This window comes from Brassica rapa, chromosome A06 (assembly GCF_000309985.2).
Source record: "Brassica rapa cultivar Chiifu-401-42 chromosome A06, CAAS_Brap_v3.01, whole genome shotgun sequence".
NCBI lineage: Eukaryota > Viridiplantae > Streptophyta > Magnoliopsida > Brassicales > Brassicaceae > Brassica > Brassica rapa.
The window spans coordinates 26,024,571-26,035,580 of NC_024800.2; the positions used below are offsets into that span (position 1 = coordinate 26,024,571).

The 11,010-nt window shown below is 35.2% G+C and overlaps 1 protein-coding gene and 1 non-coding gene across 3 annotated transcripts; both read right to left on the reverse strand.

Annotated features, from left to right (window-relative positions):
* Window positions 1–17: 17 nt before the first annotated feature.
* Window positions 18–5,544, reverse strand: LOC103875386 (chloroplastic import inner membrane translocase subunit HP30-2). Of its 2 annotated transcripts, XM_009153899.3 has the most exons (6): window positions 4,048–5,544; window positions 3,827–3,930; window positions 3,457–3,573; window positions 3,226–3,369; window positions 3,077–3,139; window positions 18–2,994 (listed from the first exon to the last, which is right to left on the reverse strand). In XM_009153899.3, the coding sequence occupies exons 1-6, from the start codon at window positions 4,276–4,278 to the stop codon at window positions 2,967–2,969; spliced, it is 687 nt and encodes a 228-aa protein (XP_009152147.1). In that variant the 5' UTR covers window positions 4,279–5,544; the 3' UTR covers window positions 18–2,966. The 2 variants fall into 2 exon arrangements, with proteins under 2 accessions (XP_009152147.1, XP_033128422.1); XM_033272531.1 differs by having other exon boundaries at window positions 18–3,139.
* TRNAV-UAC lies at window positions 115–187 on the reverse strand. The gene has a single exon. It is a non-coding gene; the product is annotated as a tRNA-Val (tRNA).
* Window positions 5,545–11,010: the final 5,466 nt, after the last annotated feature.

An 11,010-nucleotide genomic window follows, 5' to 3' on the forward strand; every position in this document is an offset into this window, starting at 1 on the left:
TTATTATTTGTTTGGCGAACAAGCAAGTTATTGGATTTTTTTATAAGGCGAGAATCAATCACGTGTTTTCTTTTCTTAATAGCATTTACAAATGTGACTGAATGCAAAAATTAATGGTGCTGCCCAGGATCGAACTGGAGACCTTTTGCGTGTAAGGCAAACGTGATAACCACTACACCACAGCACCGGATGTCAAATAGATCTTTGTAAAATGAGAAATGAGAGAGAATGGTGAATGGTGAATGGTGAATTCAAAAGAGCTTGCAAGTTTTTCGCACAGGGGCTCTATCAACATGGAGATCGGTGCATGTTTCTTCACAGTTCTCCTCCTAGAGAAGTTGTGTGCAAATATTTCCAAGCAGGACGTTGTACCAACGGAGATAAATGCCGGTTTCTTCACAGTTCTCCTCCTAGAGAAGTTGTGTGCAAATATTTCCAAAAAAGACGCTGTCACAAAGGAGATAAATGCCGGTTTCTTCACCAAGAGCCAATCATGGATATACCTAAAAAGTCTGAGATACTAAAAAGGCTTCCAAAGGAAATACGTGGAAAGTTGAAAAAGAAGTATTCAGTTGACGTTTTCAGTGAAATTGCAAAAAGGTGTTTGGAGGGAGGACAAGAAATTTATGTAGATGATACATCGGATTTGAAACTAAGCGACATGAATAATTTCCTCGTGATGTTTTGGGTGAGAGAGACTGAATGGCGTGCTTACCTTGTGGAAAGAGCGGAAGGAACCCCGACCAGGATCACAACTGCTATCGGGAGGATTATAAACCAAGACCAACACAATGCATGCTGGTCTTACGCAGACACTGATTTGGTAGCTGGAACTAGGTTACTACACGGTTTAGATGAAGAATTCAGAGCTTTGTGCACTTTCTATCTGATCCAGAACGTCGACAGAGAAGAGTATATCATCAACCTGAAATGTCGCAATTCTGACCGAATGGGCCATGCGTGCTTTGGGTGTTCACTTCAGATGGGCTTAGCATACATTCAAAAGTTATCCAGAGGAAGAACCAGGGAATGTGTTATTCAGCTGCTTAGAGGAGAGGAAGATAAACAGAAGCCATCCATTATACAAAATAGAAGGTTTTTATGAGTATGAATTATGAAACGTTAAACCAAGCTCTTGTTAGGCTTAGAACGCACCCAGTTGGTGCAACACTTTACGAATTTAAAGGTTGGGATGGGCCTGGTATATACAGAGGGCCAATGAAAGAAGGTGCTGAAATTGAAGGATTACATGCGGTCATTATGTGTGAGCTGAGGATGATCGATGAAGAACTCATTATTCTCTGTAAAAGCAGCAACGAAAATGATTTAGGAGGAGTGGAATGGTTCCAAGGTTTTATTGCCGTAGCTACAAACGTCATGATAATGATTATGGGTAAAGAGACGACTGATGACAATGAGGATCATCGGGTTTGCCTTAGAAAGCCTTCAAGCCTCCTTACTGGATTCTATTCAGTGGAAATGCACTACAAAGACTCATATTTTGACGTATATATCTCAACCATTTGGTTAACATTTTTATCAATCCAAACGGTTTGGTTTGGTTTAAAAACGAACTGAAAACTCAAAGTGTGTTTGATTAGGTTAACTATATGCACAACTATCGACCGAGAAAACTATATGTACTAACAACACTAAAATTTAAGATAGTTAATAATTCAATATAAACAATTAAAGCATTGATTAAACATGTTTCACGACAATAAGAAACATGACTTTTCTACATTATCAAAAGCACTGATTACTATGTTTGAAAATAATGATTCAAATTATTGGATTAAATCTTCTATTGAAAATGAAGAAGTGAATGAATTTGTGATCATCAGATGATGATTTATATTATGTTTTATAAAAAAAATTTAACCAAATTAAAAACCAAACCTATTGAATTATACTACACGCAAACCAAACCAAACTTAAGCCGAACACAAACCAAACTAATTTCAGTTGATTTCAGTTAAAATTTTATTAGAACTGAATCAACCAAACCAAATCGAACTCAAATAAAATCTGAATTTCAACTGAAATGCCCACCCTTATCATCTGGATTGGACACTTAAATAGTCTCAATGCAAGTTTAGTGCCAATTATCATATTGAAATATATACATAACTTCCTACTGTGACAACTTGCGGTGAATTGAATTTTGTGAAATTTCCTCTGCACAATCCAATTTCTAGTACATCACATAAATCTTATTTACTAAAATCTAAGCTCAAATCAATAACATAGCTTTTCCATTTCGTGAGGTACTTATCATGTGGACCTATGTGATTCGGTTTTTTGGAGTATATCATCCACGTAATTCTCATCATATATCCTAAATCAGTGACATTCTCTTTTTTTCCATTCAAAGTTGTTGATTGCTTTCTTTAAGCAAATCTCAAAAATCAAAAGTATAAACACAAGTTTGAAACCTAATACACAAACAACAAGGAAAATTATTCAAAACCGAAAAGTGAAACCCTACTAGGAGTAAAACAATAGGAACATGTGAACGAGAAAAAAATTTTGATTTAGTTTTTCAATCGATGTTAATTCGGTATGTAGCTAAAAGCGTGAACTAAATTACCTAAAGTTAAGAATATAATAAGCTAATTTTAATTTAGTTAAAACAAAAATCGTTATTCGATTGGAGCAACTATTAGTTTAAAGCGAATAACAATTTTTTGTTTTGTACCTATAATAGAGTTAGATGATGCTCCAATGATATTTTATTTTAGATTGAAAATGAAGTGAAAACAAAAAATAAACAATTTACTCGATATATATTAAGTAAACCTGTTTTGTGGAAAATAGAATACCATTATAGCATTTTTACTCAAAACTCTATTTTAAAATAAAAAATAGACTAGATATCCTTATGTCATAAAGAATATTATTACAAACTACCAATATTAGGTCGCAGAACTACTTCCAAGTCATCACCAAAATTTAGACTGCTTTCCTCACTTGCGGTTTACCATCTTATTGTACCTGCACTCAAAACAACATACATGGTTAGATTCAAATTCATATATTTGATCCATGTAAGAGGAGAGAAGTTTGTATACAAAACCTCTGGATATGATCTAGTATCAGAAGCCTTGGCCCTGGTGGAATGTTAACTTCTTGTAGGACACTAGATTCAGAATTCATCAGAAAGGGGATTAGTTTATAGTTTGCTACGTACTAAACGATCAAGGTTGAAGGAGATGTATATGTAACCTATCAGTAAGAAATGGTAAAGTGGGATCAGTGAGATGTCCCTTCTTGAAGTTCTTCTCGTATTCCTCTAGGCCTAGCTTCGATAGCATAGCTTTTGTCTCTATGTAAAAGGCGTCTTGGGCATTGCGCGATTTGATTGTCGCACTTACCTCAAGGGAAAACACAAACCGTGTTAAGTAAGAAGAAGATATGCTCTTGTATTATTATTCATGAATCCAGTTAGCACCTTACGTTGTTCCTGAAAGAGCAGCGTAATAAGCAGAGGTGAAGAGTGCGTGTGCAGGTTGTCCTGTCAAGCCTTTCATCGCAAAAGAGTATGCCAACCCACCACCTGATGCTGAGACCATGCTGCAAATTTATAACCAATATCAAAACTCAATATCTGAAACAAAGTCTGTAATAACCAATTATATCAATGAGTATCACCCAACGAACACATTACACACGTTGAAAAATACATTAGCATTAGAAGATTCTCAGCTAAGTAAAGTGTAACACTTGTGGTGAACGCATATAAGCAAAAGTATGTAATCTGTACTAATTAGACAAGGAAACATAAACTGGATCGAAAGTAAAGTTTTGGAAAGGATGAAAACTTTACCGAGACGTAAGATCATCTTTGCCTCTGATTCCTCTCATTATGGATTCAATTCCAAACCATGCAGCGAAAACTGCTGAACCCTCCAGAGCATACGCACGAGCATACTGATTCACGAAACCCATTCTCTATGATTAGAATTGACATTATTTTATTTATTTATTTCTGCTAAAAAATTTAAATTACTTGTAAAATGGGTTTAGGGTCTATGAAGATGAACAAACCTGAGTTCGCCTCAGTGCGGCTAGGGCCTGAGGGTAACGCCGGGCCATTGGGGCCATGATGACCGTTCCTATTATACCGCCCAAAACAGCTCCGCTGACACCGCCGAATGCGGTCATGAAGACGGTCTCTATCACCTTGTACTGAGTCGGACTTATTTCCTTCCACGACGAATGCTCCATCGTATCTCCGCCGCTGGTGACTCGCCTCTCCTCTCCTCCAATGATCGCCATTGTTCCTTTTTTTATTTTGGTTTTCCTTTCTTTTCTTTCTTTGCTTCTGCTTGTCTCAGCTTGTTATAGAAAAGAGAATTGATAATGGATCTTTTTTATATATGAATATACAATATACTTTTTAACTTGGAGATTAAGTACGACTTGGAGAATAAGTAAATTTATGATTTTTTTTAATAATGAATATGAACACTTTCTATTGACCTCTATTATATTCGTAAGAGAATACCTAGAAAAAAAAACCAAATTTTTTTAAGTTGGCTACATCTTTCTAATTATAATGTTCCTTTAAAATATTATAGAAATTACACATTTTCTACCTACTCTCTCTTTTTTTCAAAAAATGCTTTAAAAATGTAAAAAATATGATCTTTTCAAAATGGAAGAAATAAAACTTATAATATTTGGAATTGGTTTTATAAAATTCTGTTCCAGAACGGATGGTAAACCATCATATCTCCGCCGTTGTAGTCATTGTTGATTTAGAGAGTCTCTGCATGGCAGTGAGACAAAGCATTTGTATTGGTTCCCAAATTTTAGTCGTTAATATGTGTATCGATTGACCTCCAAAGTGATTTTGAAAATATAGTATTGATTATATGGTTTTAAATCTGTAATTGTTTCAAACTCCATATATAAATTCTTATGGCCGAGCATGGGTCTCCGCTACTAATTAATCCCCCCATTGTTCAGTTCATTTTTCATTGATTTATTTTTGCTTTGATTTGCTTCTCTTTTGCTTCTTGATTCATATCAACTGAGTTACATAGCTTATATGCTATGTTGGGCAAATCATATGGTGTTCAGAAGGTCAACAACATAATAAATTGTAAGAATGGAACAATGCTGTTAACTTTCTAATCTTAAATATTCTGTACGATCGTTCAGATTCTTTTTGATTTTCTGAATTTTTCCAAATACTTTTTAGGTTGATATCCGATCTCCCAATAGCATTCACGTGCGAGGATCAGAGTATATCCCGCTGCTTGGAGATGATGCACAAACGTCATACCAAGTGGGAGGTGCTGGATTTTAGGCTACCAGGTTCGGTTTGATATTTCAATAAAGTTGTACTTTTACTTAAGCAGACATAAAATTTCATTGGAGAAAGTTGGCTTCGAATATTCATTGGTGGTTAAGTCTTGAGGTTATTATTACAAACACTAGCTAGCTAGCAAGGTTATTAATTATTACAAACTACACCTCCAAGATTCTAAATTATTACCACCAGCATATAAGACAAAAGGGTTGGGGACAAATTACTGCTTAATTTCCTCACTTGCGGTTTACCATCTTATTGCACCTACCTGCACTCAAAACATTAACAGGGAATGCACGGTTGGATTGAATTCCTAGATTTGATCCATGTGAGAGCAGAGAAGCTTGTAACAAACCTCTTTGATATGGATCAAGTATCAAAAGCCTCGCCCCTCCTGGTGGAATCTTCACTTGTTGCACTGAATATTTTATTAATCTGAAGGAAAAAAAAAACAAAAAAAAACGGTGTGAAGTAAGTAAGAAAATTAAAGAGATATACGCTTTGTATTGTTGATTCATGAACAATCAATCAAATCACCTTATACATTACTTCTAACTCAACAGGGAAAGCAGCGACGTAGAAGAGTGCGTATGCAGGTCGTACTTTCATGCCTTTGCTCAGAAAAGAGAATGCCAACCCAGCAACTGATTCTGAGACCAAGCTGCAAAGTTGTCAAAACCCCAAATTAAATCAGAAACAAATTAAATGTTTGTGATAAAACAATAAACACAACTCAAAGAAGACATCTTGAAAGCATACATTAGCCAAAGATTCCTACCCAAGGAAGGAAAATGCATAAACAAAAGTAATTATTATATGTTTGGAAAGAAGAATGAAACTTAATTTTACCGAGACTTAAGGTCATCGTTGCCTCTCAAAATGGGTTCAGATCCAAACAGTGCAGCGGTAAATACTGAAAGCTCCCGAGCAACCATACGAACACACTGATTCACAGAAACCAAAAATCTCTTTTGATTAGAAAAATGAAATTACTTTGGAAGAAATGGTAATTATTACAATGAAAGTTGGAAACCAAGAATATAACATATAGTGCAGCGGTAAATACTGAAAGCCAATTGCTAGTCTTTCAAACCCTCTGTCTTCATCAAGGCACTTGTTTTTTCTTTTCAAATACAAAGTTGGTGTAGATTCTAATGATCGTTTGATTTTTCAATAAGGCTGTTCTATGTTCTCTTTCTTTTTTCAGCAACTAAAGTTATGTTATATTCTTGGTTTCCAACTTTCATTCCTGGTTAGATCTGTCTCAAGGTTATTATTACAAACTAGCAATTGGCTTTAGTCCAAAAAAAAAAAGACTAGCAAGGCTAACATGTACTCATGATGTGTGCATATACTAAACACTCGGTGTCTACACTACACGAGCATAGAATCCTTTTTTAAATAACTATCTAAAATAAATTATATTCATATTTATTAGGGGAAATTACTTACAATAACACACATCTTAGTTCTTATTACTAGAATAACATACCAAAAAAAAAAAAAATAGAAAAGGTGAGTTAAAGTCCATAATACCCTAATTTTAAAAGAATTAAACCAATTTTTAAAATAAAAATTCTCAGAAAAGGAAAAGTAACAAATTAAAAAAAAAAACTCACCTTCGTAAACAACGATGAAAAAAATCCCAGAAGAAACTCCTTCTCCTTCCCCCCCCCTTTCCCCGACCTGAACCTTAAATCTGTTGGTTTCTAAATTTTCCAATCTCTTCTCACCCTTCTCTTCTACTAAATGCTTCGATTCACAAGGGTAGTAAACCTGTAATCACAGAAATCTGACGAACCCTAAATCCCCTTTCTGAAATTCTGGGTTCTGTTGATTTCGTCACTCCTAGAAGCTCATCTCCGCTTGAATCACTTATATTCATATCTCCTGACATCAAAGGTCAGCTCTGTGTCTTTAGAAACCTTTTATTTTTTTGTATCATTGATTTACTAATTGTCTAACTCAGTTTTCATATGTTTCTGGAAAATATTGTTTTTCATGTCTGTCTTATTACATTGTACATTTTTGACAGAGAGATGAGTACATCAGACTGTCCAAAAACATATCCAAAAAGGCTGTATGAGGAGGGAAAATGTCCATTGCAACATCGAAGCATGAATCATAGCTGTCACTTGGCAAGTTTACAGATGGTCGAGGAATCAGTTGGCATAGATGCATGGGAATCCATTAAAGAATCAGCTGTTGGAGTTATTCTGAGGTGTATAAAGATCCGAGAATCTCTGGTGTTGCTTGTCTGCAACGAGCTGATCTTTCTGTAACTGAACAAGTATGGTCAGAAACAAAGGTGCGTACAGTAAAGCGAGGAGTATTACTTGTTGGTGATGCTCTTAACTTCCAACTACAGCCTCTAATCCAACACTTTACGATTAACAGAGTTGGTGTTGAGTACTCAACATCATAATCGAATTGTTGCACTATCGTCAAGATCTTAAGTCGTGTTTTTAATGCAGACTTGGAGTCAAAACTTTGGCCAACAACTATATTTATAGAATTCAGTTGTTGCCTAACATGCGGAATGACTACTCCAGCCTTTTTCGATTTTGTCGCTGACCCAATCTGTGGCTTATACTCCTTCTTCATCTCTGTATCTACTTCTAGTGGTAATCCGTAGGCTATAAAGTCCTCATCATCTGAAGTCGCACCATCTGAATCATCGCAATAGTCAAACCGTTCTCCGTCAGTGTCTGAGTCTTCGTCAGATTGATCTACATGTTCTCCGTGAGTGCTCTGTTTCATCGTCTCTTCGCTGCCTTTATAAGTGACCTCCACGCATAGCCGAACTCGTTCAAACTTTAGGCCGCGGAAGAAACCTTGCAACTGACAGATATTCTCAATTTTTACTGGGGGTGTGTCAAGATTAAGATTCTTCAAACTCTTCTTGCTGAACATGTAACTCAATTCAACGTTAACTTGTCCCTTATCTAATCTGTAATCCTCGTGAACCTTGTTTATCAAATCTTCGAAGCTTGTGTTGTCATTCACTGGAATTACTTTGGTTCCTCTTTTGTTATCAACGTGAAACATCCACCTTTCCTTCTCGAATACCCACTGACCACAAACTGTTTTAAGACCTTCCATCAAATTTTTTTGGGATTAACGTGAAATCCAGTTGTTAGTAAATGAGAAAAAACATGTCTTGGAGAAGATGTTACGGCTAAACCTAGGAGTTAATTAATGATTGATTTTTTTGGCTCAATTTCGTAATAACTTAACCAGAAATTTTAATTTTACTCGGTTTAATTACTAAACCGGAATCTAGTTTATTTTAAAAAAGTCTGTCACTACATAAAACTCTTAAAAGTCTGCCATGTCGTATATAGAAGTATGCTATTAACTTATAAGTTTGCTATAAAGAATATTATACGAAAACTTTGCCATAGATAAAGTAAGATAATATAAGTTTGCCATCTCGGATATTGAAAAATCTGCCAAAATAAAAAAAGTCCATGACAGAAATCTTTGATCCGAAAAAAAGTCGTCCACATATTAAGAACCTGCTATCATAGGACTAAAAATCTGCTATAAAAGTCTGCCAGCTTAAACAAATCTGCTAACTTAAATATGTCTATTGTAATGCATGGCAGAGTTTTTATAAAAGTCTATAACAATATTAAGTATGCCAAGGTAAACCAGCGGGAGGAATTAAATTTGCCAGAAACTAATAAATCTGTTATCATGTATCGCAGGTTTTTAACGGCATACTTTTTATCAATTTTTTTTTTTTTTTTTTTCATAAAATAGTAATGGCATTTTTAGTAAATATGTTTTTTGTTAACAAAGGACATGAGGGCAATTTGGGTACAAAAAACAGTTTTGTAAATAAAAAAAAATAAGTGTTAATCTAGTAATAAAAACAAAGATTAGTGTTATTTGAGTAATCTTCCCTATTAAGTAATATTAATATTTTGCAAGTCTCTAGTTTATGACTTAGTTTGCTTGAGTTTATATCTGGAGAAGCTGAATTTTGTTATATATAGTCAAGGTTTATAACAGGATTGTTTCAACGTATCTTTGATACTCTCAGTCTCAGATACAAGCTTGAAGAAATATTCATCCACAGTTGCCACAATCTTTACCGGGATAGCCTCAGCAGCACTCTTTGGACATGTTACAACCATGAACTTTCTTCTTGGAATCTCTATAGTTTTCATTTCAATATGCGCCAGGTAAAACCTCATATGAACCATATCCTTGATGAATCAATCTAACTAAACAATCTCTTTCTGGAGGAGTTTATTTATCTACTCATTTATGTTTCGTTCTTTTCACCCCTTGCCAAAGTGAAAGACGAGCAACAGAATGGGAGCCTAGAACTAAGCAATTCAAAGGATACTCAAAGGTTAGTATCAATATACATAACAGATACATTATCGTCATATTTACACCATTTAACTTCTTTTCCTATCCTGTTATTTCCATCAGGGCTAATGACTCATTCATCAACATGGCCGCAGGAGCAAATGAAGAGGTGAAGAATAATAAACTTGCAAAGCCAGTTCTTGTATTTGTTCCCAACTTAAGTCTGAGATTGATTATTTTATTTTGTCACTGTGTGTCTGTTCAGGCTACTCACGGCGGTGAGACAGACGACAAGAAGCCGCTTCTTCCCAGATGAAAAAGTTTCTTAAAAAGATCGCTAACAAATTCTATCCCAACTTATCATCTATTCCCTTTAAAGATCTCAAAAACCATCAATCATCTAAGAAAGATTCTTACCAAAGAAACCTCTAGAACCAATAAGGAGACTCATCATCTACTTTTTTGTGCCTTGTCGCTGCAGGTTTTTAAACTCACAAGTAGTATGTTCCAGGTCGGCATACTGGCAGGATGCAGTGAGCAAAGCAAATTTTGATGAGACCCAACTCTTGATTCTCTCAAGTCGGTTCAAGTTCATGGAAAAACCTCTCATGTCTATAGATGTATTGTCTTAAGATAGATTGAGCAAACTTGGTTAAGTTATACATAACACTTGTATGTTTTTTTGGGTGAAATATCAGGTCACTTTCTGCTTTAAGACTGTAAGTACTAGGAGTAAAAAACACAATATATAGAATACTTTTATAAGATTCGAAACAACTCCACCAAACATAGTAGAATAGACAACAAAAGACTTTTGAAGAACATATTTGTATATGATATGGTAGCACATGAAAACAGAAACCATTTTCTCATTATTACATAGAAGAATCATTTCCCTGTGATGGCTCAGCTACTGATGTTGATGACTCAGCAATGGTTGTAGAGCTTTAACCACAATGTTCTGTTCTGTCTAAACTCTGATTCATATTGCACACACAACGCTGCAACGGCCGCAAGCTGAGACTCAAGAAAACATTTCATGATTAGTTTCAAAAGTTTGTTACACAGGTTAGAGATGAAGTTTTTTTTATACACCTTTGCAACTGATTTTGAACATGAAAGGGTTAATAACAGTTAATGGTCAACACTGGTCATTCTTATATCAATCCAATCAAGCTGAGTGACTTCCAATGTTTTGTTCATCACCATATACACCATACGAAAACAAAAATTAAAAAAAAACCCGATAAAATCTCATACACAAAACAACACAACACATCAATAACGTATCCGGCCCCGCGCTTGCGCAGGGGCTGTGCCTCTAGTATGTCTAAAGCATGAGGTTTAAGACAAATTCATGATAAGCCATG